This window comes from Mastacembelus armatus, chromosome 24 (assembly GCF_900324485.2).
Source record: "Mastacembelus armatus chromosome 24, fMasArm1.2, whole genome shotgun sequence".
NCBI lineage: Eukaryota > Metazoa > Chordata > Actinopteri > Synbranchiformes > Mastacembelidae > Mastacembelus > Mastacembelus armatus.
This window is the reverse complement of record NC_046656.1, coordinates 20,824,754-20,834,786: the sequence shown is the minus strand read 5'-3', so window position 1 is coordinate 20,834,786 and position 10,033 is coordinate 20,824,754. Positions and strand designations below refer to the sequence as shown.

The 10,033-nt window shown below is 44.0% G+C and overlaps 1 protein-coding gene across 1 annotated transcript; it reads right to left on the bottom strand.

The window, feature by feature from the left end:
* Window positions 1-6,212: 6,212 nt before the first annotated feature.
* Window positions 6,213-8,631, bottom strand: LOC113137304 (hepatocyte nuclear factor 3-beta-like). Its single transcript, XM_026318858.1, has 2 exons — window positions 8,508-8,631; window positions 6,213-7,283 (listed from the first exon to the last, which is right to left on the bottom strand). The coding sequence occupies exons 1-2, from the start codon at window positions 8,580-8,582 to the stop codon at window positions 6,213-6,215; spliced, it is 1,146 nt and encodes a 381-aa protein (XP_026174643.1). The 5' UTR covers window positions 8,583-8,631.
* Window positions 8,632-10,033: the final 1,402 nt, after the last annotated feature.

The following is a 10,033-nucleotide window of genomic DNA, read 5'->3' as shown; positions in this document are numbered from 1 at the left end:
AAATCAGATCATATTAGTCTGCTGCTAAATGTCATGTAAACACAAATAGTTATTCAGCTTCAAGAGACGTCCCCGTTAAATAAAACATGTTTGTTTTTGTCGTCATCAACCAATAAATGAATAATAAATAAATCATTGATTTACCTGCTGAATCCGTCTTTATTTTTTATTTGAACCCTTTAATAAACAGACAGACACATTGGCAGCACTACTTTAGGTGTGTTTTTGACTTTCTATCATCCATTGTTCATTATCTACTGCTTGTCCTTTCAGGGTCGTAGGACGAGAGGTGGGGTCCAACCCGACAGATCGCCAGTCAATCACAGGTTTATGAATTTTGATATTAAAAATATTTGCATATTTTTAGACTATACTTTTTTTTTTCCAAAGGCTTAGATATAATTTTAAGAATTGTCAGTTTGTCAATTTAGTTGAATTTTCGGGAATATCACAATCTGAGATTTCTATGATTGGAAGATTATTTTCTCTAAGACTGGCACCCAGAACAAAGTCCTGATCCTGAGCTGCGATTTACTGTGAAACTACATTATAATAATGCAGTTAGCAAACTCTCTTAGCATAAAAATGTTGATTTATCATGTTTCTTTCCCACTTGGCCTCTTTCACTTTGTCTTCTCTGACTACAGCCTGCTAACAAGTCCACAAATCAAATCTAAAGGTGATTGTATTTCCAGCTGGTTTCCTCTGCCCCCCAGAGAGGCCTAACAAAACAAATCAGTTCATGTAAGTTTGGATAATGAATTTATGCGCCCTCAGAAAGCTAACGTTAGCATTCAGCCGCACAGCTACGCCAAGTGCACCTGAGTTTGGCAAAGTACCTCCCACCACCACCTTAAAGTGAACCAGGAGACACGTGACCTGCTGGAATTGCTCTGATCTTTGGGGATGTTTTGCATGAAGCAGCTGGTTTCTGCTGTTTAGAGACAGCTGGATAGATTTTTCCTTCAGTGAGCCTTTGGAGATTTGGTTAAACCCGAGAAGATGCTCGCTGACATGATGCTTTCTGAGCAAACTCCTGAGTGACTCTCATCCTCTGCTCTGTTTCTCTGAAGTAGATCAGAAATGACCAGACCAAATCGCCAGAATCTTATAATTTCTTTATCTAAAAAACATTATTTGCTGATTATGTCTCAGACGGACGTTTAGGATAAACATTGGATTGGGTTTTGAATGTTGTTGTTTTAGGAACCAGGGTCATGATTGGTCACTAAAAGCAGTTCATGCATGAACATCAGAACATTTTCAGTCCTACTCTTCAAAACAACATGTAGCGTAGCGTGCAGTCTTCAGGCTTTAGTGGGAGGAGGAGACAAGCTGATGGAATTCTTTAATATTTAACCTCAGGATGCAGGTTTATCTTCTGTGCTCTCAGAGTCTTTGTTCAGGACTTTTGATAGCTCGCTCTGTTTGCAGCCTCATTAGCAAAGAGCCGCTAATCTGCTGATAACATACAGCACAGATGTGTTTATCACTGCAGTGTGTGCCTGACACTGAATGATCCTGCTTGTGGAAGTTAAGTGGAGGTCAGAAACATGGCGGCAGGGTTTTGTTTTTTTTTTTGGTTTTTTTTAGCATGGGATAGTTTGAATGTGAAGGTCTTTGTATGCAGGTCTCTGAGGGAGGAACAGGTGAGGACTGGGGGACTGTTACATGTGGTTTATAGTGGGTGGACTCCTGCATGCTGAGTCTGCTCCTTGGCCGACTCCGATCATTTTCTTATGTACCTGACTCTCCCTGGAGGAAAGACACAACGAAAATAGTCTTTAGGCATAATCCTTAAAAACAGGCAAAACATCCACTACTTGTCTTCGAGATGATTGAGAACCAAAAATCAAAGGCTTGAAACCGGAGCTGGACTCTTTCTGCCGCCCAGTGTTTGTACACCTTGTGTAGCGGGAAAGCTTTAATAATCTCCAATAAAACATTTCGGGGGGCGATTGGTGATGGGTGGCCCGCCCCTTTGGCTTAAAGCAATTAATTCAGCTTTTCTGACATCAAACTCTCGGCTCAGCTCGACAGCTTGGAGCTCAAATAAAAAAATAAAAAAGGCAAGTTCTCCTGGGAACAGAGTGAAGATGGCAGGCTCCTTTCTCCACTGTTTGCTCAGTGGCTCTGAGAGCAATCTTCCCCCCCCCCAGCCTGAATGAAATGCGAGGGCACAAACAATGTGCCGGGGGAGAGAAAAGGCCGGCGAGGAATGAACAGTTTGGAGTATTTGCTCAGTGGAGGAGCTGCCACAAAGGCAGAGCCACAGTGTTCCCATGAATCAAGGCGCCGTCTCAGGCGCCTTTTTGTTGTGGCGCTTCTGCGTCGCCTTTAGACAACACTACATATAACTGGTTTCATGTCTTTTAAAGCCTTTTCTCTGTAAAACTGCACCATCAGGTGACCTGCTCTGCCTTGTTTTATTTGGCTGGCTGGTTGGAGGGGCGGTTGGCTGAGTTTAGTGCTGCACGTGGCGCTGCAGTCCACCTTAAAACTGCTAAACATTCAGCCTGATATTCAGCTCTCAATGGGCACTTCAGATGTGGGAGAATGAAGATGACATTTAGGCCAGTGATTCTGACGTTTAGCTGGAGTTGACCGTTGCCCTGCCAATTTTGGTCCCCACCCCAAACCCCCAGACCCGCAGCTCTCTGGGTGGCCGGGCTGGAGGTCTGAAAGGCACCCAGACTGACGCTTAAGCTCTTTTCGCCTTAAGAAAGCATCATTGTACATGTCCATGAATAGCAAAGTGCTGTTTACCTAAGATGGACGCGTTTTTTGTTTTGAAGTATTGATGGTTCAAAGACATCCCACCACCGAGAGACCACATATTCACGGTTTGCTCTCATCACTCATTTTCACTCTGAGATCAAACACGAGAAATCATTTTTTAAAGATGCACTTGGCAAAACTTTAATCTTGAGTTAGTATTTAGTATTGAGTTTAATATTGAGTTCAGCGGACTGAACATCTGGCTATGGGGGACGACTTTTCCTGAAGCAGTAATGGCTTCCTTGCATCTTCTCTGCAACAGCAGCAGAAAGGAGTGTCTGTGTGGGTTTTCTCCTCCCACAGTCCAAACACATGCAGGTCAGGATTAGGGTCTGAACCCAGGTGGACCCGGGGCCTTTCTGTGTGGAGTCTGCATGTTGTCCCTGTGTCTGTGTGGGTTTTCTCCTCCCACAGTCCAAACACATGCAGGTCAGGATTAGGGTCTGAACCCAGGTGGACCCGGGGCCTTTCTGTGTGGAGTCTGCATGTTGTCCCTGTGTCTGTGTGGGTTTTCTCCTCCCACAGTCCAAACACATGCAGGTCAGGATTAGGGTCTGAACCCAGGTGGACCAGGGGCCTTTCTGTGTGGAGTCTGCATGTTGTCCCTGTGTCTGTGTGGGTTTTCTCCTCCCACAGTCCAAACACATGCAGGTCAGGATTAGGGTCTGAACCCAGGTGGACCAGGGGCCTTTCTGTGTGGAGTCTGCATGTCCTGCAGCACACAGGAAGTGACAGCTTCAGTCATTATTGTCACTTTTCCTCCATCCTGCTGTTTCTGACCTCGACCTCCAGCAGCCCCATGTTTTCTGTCTGCTGGGTCGGCTCCGTTGGTGGTCTTGTCCTTTCTGCCTATGTGTTCCGGAAACCGATCGAGGGCCAGATAAACCTGTGCACAAACATGAGGAAGAAACTCAGCGCACACATGCAAAGGCCAAAACCTGGAGAGGAACATGGAGGCAAAGAGGCGAACAGAGCGTGTGTTGTAGACCACGGGTGGAAAAGCCAAACTTCCTGATTGGATTGTGTAGATATCAGAGTCGTGTATAAATGACAGGCGAGTCTCAGCAGTGATTACTAATGGAGACTAGAACCAGGTTTTTAAAGTTATCTTGACATCTGGTCAAATGAGGCGTCTCCCTGCTCTTTTTCTCAGTGTTTGTACGGGGCTGCAGGAGCAGTGGTGCACACAGGGCTTCAGTCAGAACATCCCTCATATGTATGCATGTGTGTGTGGTAGACACTCCCTGTCCAAACAGCATCGCCGGCTAAGCTGTGACCTCCAGTCGCTCGGCATGCAGCCTTCCCATTATTCTTGGTCAGAAAAAGGTCATTATTATTCATAATGTGCTGATGGATTTCCTCAGCAAACAGAGACGCTGAGAGCGAGTCCTGAGAAACCAGCCCTCACACGTCAGAGCGGGCTGTGGCTGTCGATGGCAAATTAACACCTTCAACACTAAATGTCCCCCTCAGTCACATTTTTTATTGATTTATTTGCTTAGATTTCTTAAAAAGGCAGAAAAATCTGCTGCTGGGTTCATTTAACACAGGATCCCAGTAGTAAAAGGACGTCCAGGACCTGTTGTTTCTGCCTGGTGGAGCCATACCTGAGAATACATGAGTACATATGCAGTATGTCTGTGTACAAATACACAGAACTACTGTATCTACTCAGATTTACAACTTGTTTGTGAGTTTTTTTTGCATCAGTGAAGTAACTCCAGCTGTCAGACAGATGTGGTGGAGTAAAAAATACTATATTTGCCTCTGCAGTGGAGTAGAAATACTTAAAGTCCTACCTTAAATTTGTCCTTAAGTGCAGTAGTTAAATGTACTTAGTGAAGTTCCACTGTTTGTTGTCACAGGACTCTGGTGTGAAATAGGAAGAACTTGAATCCATTGTCCCGGTTCTGGTTTAATCTCATGTTTGTGTCCCTGTGACTTTGGTCCAGTTTCTGGACTTTTTGGTTGTAAAATGCAGAGTTACCTTTCAGCAGCAGAGACCAGGGGGATGAGTGGAATCAGAAAAGAACAGCAGCAGCTTTTATTTTGGAGCCTGTGCACAAACATGCATTGTTGATGTGTTTACACTAAACAACAACGTGAGTCCAGCCCTGGTCACTGCTGAAATAGCAGCTTTAATAGAACTGAATGAGGCCTGACAGATGTGCTAGTTTGAAAGACCCGTTTTTAAGACCCAGGATTAAAAACATTATTTTGCTTTAAAGTCTCAGTTGAATATAAATGTACCTGTGTAAGTTTGTGATGCTGTTAGGACCTCAGACTAAATTCATGTCACCTGTTTCAAAGTGAAAAGACCGACTGTGACAGATAAACAGCACAGTGAGTTAACATGGACTGAGGTTTTGGGTATGGAAGAACTAACGAGCACTGAAACGTGCACATCCTGTTTGACAGATCGCTCAAACTGGATTTCTCCTAATTGACCTTAGTAACAATCCAAACATGTTTTTTAAGAATCTGAATATTGAGAAGAGTCTTTGTCTCCATATGAGGCTGCAGTGATTTTGATCAATAATCTATACGCCGATAGATCTTCTTGAATAAAATCCAGATTGTTGTTTAAGCCTTTTGAATCAGTGGTGAAGCTGCTTGTTGACCTGAACTGACCTGGGATCAGTTTCTGCTGTTAAACGTGTTAATAGGATTTAAGAGGAGAACGTTTCTTCCCACCTTGCCTCTGTTGTTGTTGTTGTTGTTGTTGTTGTCTCATATTAACTTCTAAGTGTAGCTGCCTTTCCTTCACTCATTTAGTCATTTTTATATTTTTATCTTAAAAAATAATTGAACATTTGATGATTTCTTATGTATTTATTCTTCTGGGGCTGGTATCAGGATATAGAAAATAGCTTTACTATTATTTTTTTATCAAACTACCCTGACCAGATCCAATTTACAACAATTTGTAACAAATAAAAACAGTAAAATAGTGAATTCATTAAGCACATGGACATTATTCTGTAATTAATGAACCCAGACTGATTCATCACTTATCTTAACACACAAACAGCAGTGATTGAACTGAGAGAATACATTTCTAAGTCTATATTACTGTAGCTATTATTATTATTAGCTATTATTAGCTGTTATTAGCTTTATTTACATGTTTGTTTTTTGTTTACTGGTTTGTCTGCTGTTTGAGCACAGGCCAGTTTGGCCTAAGCTTTGTCTTAAGTGATTGAAATCATCCGTGTTGATCTGATTCAGCTCTAAACTTTAATCATTCAGGTGTTTCCAGTGACCCGTGGTATGATGAGTTCAGGGTAAACAGGTTTTTATGGGAAACTGGGAACGTGAAATAAAACCAGTAAAAACACGATGTTTCCACAGAACCAGTTTTATCTGTTTGCACATGTAAACACACATGACGCTGACGGTGGAAATTGGCTGCACACGTGACAGTCCCGTTAGTTTCACGTGGAGTTCACGATGGGCCTGCTGCACGTGCCGTGGTAGTAGCTGGTGTCGGGGTCCAGGCAGCCGTAGCCCCCGTGCTGCACCGGCGGCTCCGGTCTGTGCTGCACCGGCGGCTCCGACATGAGGTTGTTGATGGAGAACGGGTGGTTGAAGGGGTAGTGGGGGTGGTCTGGTTTCAGGTGGTCTGGTTTCAGGTGGGCGGCCTCGTGCAGCAGCAGCGGGTGATGATGATGATGATGATGGTGGTAATGAGGGTGATAGTGGGGAAACAGGTGTTGAGTGTGCGCGACAGGAGAGGGCACTTGGCTGCAGGGCACCGGTTCACCTCGGTGCGGTTTTGGGTCAGTCCCGGGTCCCTTCACAGCAGAAGACGGAGGGGAGGAGGAGGAGGACGGGGGAGAGTCTGTACCGGAGCCGCTGCTGCTGCTGGTGACCGACCCAGTCTTCCCCCTCGCCGCCTCCTTGCCACCGGTACCGGTACTGTTCCCGCACTTGAAGCGCTTCTGCCTCCGGAGGTAGCATCCGTTCTCAAACATGTTCCCCGAGTCCGGGTGCAGGGCCCAGAAGGAGCCTTTCCCCGGTTTGTCCTGGGAGCGGGGCACCTTGATGAAGCAGTCATTGAAGGAGAGCGAGTGGCGGATGGAGTTCTGCCACCGCTGCTGGTTCTGCCGGTAAAACGGGAACAGGTCCATGATCCACTGGTAGATCTCGTTCAGCGTCAGCATCTTGCTCGCGGACTGCTGGATGGCCATGGTGATCAGGGAGATGTACGAGTACGGGGGCTTGGTGTGCGTGTAGCTCCTCCGGTACGGTTTGGCCTCCCTGGACCTGCCGCCGCAGGGCTGCCCGAACCCCGGGTTCACCACCGGCATGTTCCCGTACGGCGGCGGGCTGATGGGGCTCATGCTGGGCGGCAGCGCCTGCACCGCGGGCCCGGGGCTCTGCAACATCCCGGCGGGCACCGAGCAGTGGCTGACCCCTACCGGGTTCACATAGTGCGCGTTCATGTGGCCGGTGCTGGTCATGCCGGGCGCGTTCATGTAGCTGCTCATGGAGTTCATGTAACACTGAAACACAGAGAACAGACATTAAACAAACAAAACATCTGGACACAAACATCTGGAACATAAAACGTTTTAATGCTGTTTTTTTTTTCTTTTCCTTGTTCTTTAAAAATAGAATTTAATAAATTAAATGATACCAGGACGCGCTAATTATTAATGTCAAGGTTATTAAACTGTTTGGGCTAAAGGAAGAAGTCGAGCATGTCCAAAACTCAACAATGGTTTCTTCTTTTTCTCAGTTCATTTATTATACAAATGTTCTTGAATTAATAAGTTTTATCTGTCCGTAAAGTATTAAGCTTTTATTTTGTTCTATATGAAAAACAGCTAAAAATTAAAAAGGGAGTGGACTTTCTTATTTTATTTTGAAGGGGAGGCTATTTTAATCCTATTTTAATTTTAATTTAGAAAGAGAGAAAACAATAGGTCTAAATCATCACTTTGGCTGAGGATTAGAAGATTAATCAATTATGAAACAAACTGTCAATCAATTGATTAACTAATAATTGCAGGTTATGTCATTGTGGACGTGCTTTCTAATTTTTAATGTAATTAAATCATCCACACATTATTTTATACTTTCAGTCCAAAGACCAACACAAACATAAATGAGTTCATTCTAATTTTTCCTTCAGATCATCAATTTGTTTCTCATTTTCCTGCTTCTTCTTAATAATAATAATAATAATAATAATAATAACTTGGTCTCATAAGATGTGGTTGATAAAACCAACGTTTTTAAATTGTGATATTTGCTGCACATTTATTCACTTTTTAACATGATTCCACAAAAAAAAAAAAATTCACCTCAAGAAAAATATATTTTTAAAATTATTCATCCAAAACATTTTTACATAGAAAATTAATCTGTGAGGATTTAATATTTTATTAATCATTATATTGATGAAAAAAATGACACTGAAATTCAAACCTCTCATTTTAGCGCACTGCAGAAATAGAAATTATTCAAAATGACATGATAATCAACAAAAATGAAATGACTTGGTTTCTTTTTAATTCTGTGTGCAGCCTTGTTAAAATGGGGGTGAATGAGTGAAAAGCCCCCAGGCCTGTAAGAAGCTCAATAAGAAACACTGAGTTTTTAGGTTCTTTCTGATAAATACTGATAAATAAGTTTAACCTCTCTCTTCTTTAAGCCGGGACTAATGTTTGGGCTGATAATCAGCGGGGCTCAGCTCAGATCAGTCCGCTGCAGAGTGCACACACCTCGGTCTCTCCGTAGTAGCTGCTGCCGCTCCAGTCCGGGTGCTCGTGTCCCTCCATTTTACCGGCGCTCAGCATCGCTTCATCCAAACCGCTGCACGAGACGAACGCATGAAGCCCACCTGACGTCAGCTGGCAGTCGGTACCGGTGCGGTGAGGCCCGGCAGGTTCGCACCTGAGCAGCGACTTGTGGCACTGTGGGACGGTTTGTGCGCAGTGACACGGCCCGGCACCTGTGCGCGCGCTGCTGCGGAGCGAGCGGCCAATCAGAGGCCTCCTCTGTCCCTCCTCGAGCTCACATCCAGATCCCAATGTTTGTCAACACCTTGGCACGAGACCCCCGCCCTGTGGTCTGTTAGGAGAGCGCGGGGCGGAGGGAGTATTACCTGTGTAACGTCATCACGTTACTTCACTTTCTGCTGCTGCTCAGTTTTTGACTTTAACCTTGAATTCTGAAACATTTGACGTAAGAACACATGATGAACAAATAGTAAAAAAAGCAGATTTTCTGCCTTTTTAATAGTGTCCAAGACACAAAGAAGGAAAATGGGAAAAAGTTGAATTTCATGTTTAACATGAATTTACAGAGCTTTGTTTATTCTTGTTTATTCTCCTCCTGCAGCTGGAAACAGATGTTTGCGGCTCAGGTGAACAAATGTCTCTTAGATTCGACGTGTGCAGCAGAGAAACAGCAGCCACAGCTGGACACAGAGTCAGACCTGCACCTGGGAGGTAAAACCTGATTAATAGAATCACATCTGAGTGTGGTCATGGAGATTTGATGTGATTAAATTAAATAAAACTTATCGCAGTGTTTAACCTGTAATCTCTAACCTTCTCTTTCCTTTAGCTGATAAAAACACGTTTTAACTTTCTCCTCTGAAGCCGCCGCAGTAGTTTTCCTGCTCATTGGGACACGCCGCCACCTCCTGGTGAGTCTCTGTAACTGGAACATGCCTTACTCAGGTATCACAGCAGACCACAGCTCTGTTGGATTCAGCCTTAGCTTTTACTGTCATCACTTTAATGTGCTGCATATGTTTGACCGCTAGATCTCCGGCTGAAGTTTTTGACAGCGCTGACGTTTGTGGTCCTTGTTATAAGGTGCGTTTATGAACAGACAAAAAACTAAAAAGAACCAAGACTTTTTTTTGAATATTCTGGTTTAATTTTGAACTTGGTTTTTCTTGTTGTTTTTCTGCATGATGATACAGGTCACTGTAGGCAAACACACACACACACACTCAGGCCTTTAATGTGAGCTTCAGAGCGCAACAAGCGTCAGCATATTATTTCAGAGGCAACGTCCCACATACCGATATATTTGAAAGGCTTTCCCAGTTTGCTGAGTTGACTGAGGCACTGCTCCACTATACTGGTGGTCCACTGGTTCACTCTGCTGTGCTGGTAGGTGTTTCTGCCTATGGCTGCTTCTACTGACTAAGAGACAGTTGTGTTCAAATACAAACTGGGACATCTGATAATACAGAAGCCTTTAAAAATAGTTCAGATATTACATAAAGTTAAAA

Excerpts from the sequence above, each read along its gene's own strand:
- LOC113137304 (XM_026318858.1), bottom strand. The coding sequence starts at position 8,582 with ATGCTGAGCGCCGGTAAAATGGAGGGACACGAGCACCCGGACTGGAGC. Across the intron at positions 7,284-8,507 it reads GCTACTACGGAGAGACCGAG|TGTTACATGAACTCCATGAG; the intron begins GTGTGTGCACTC and ends TCTGTGTTTCAG.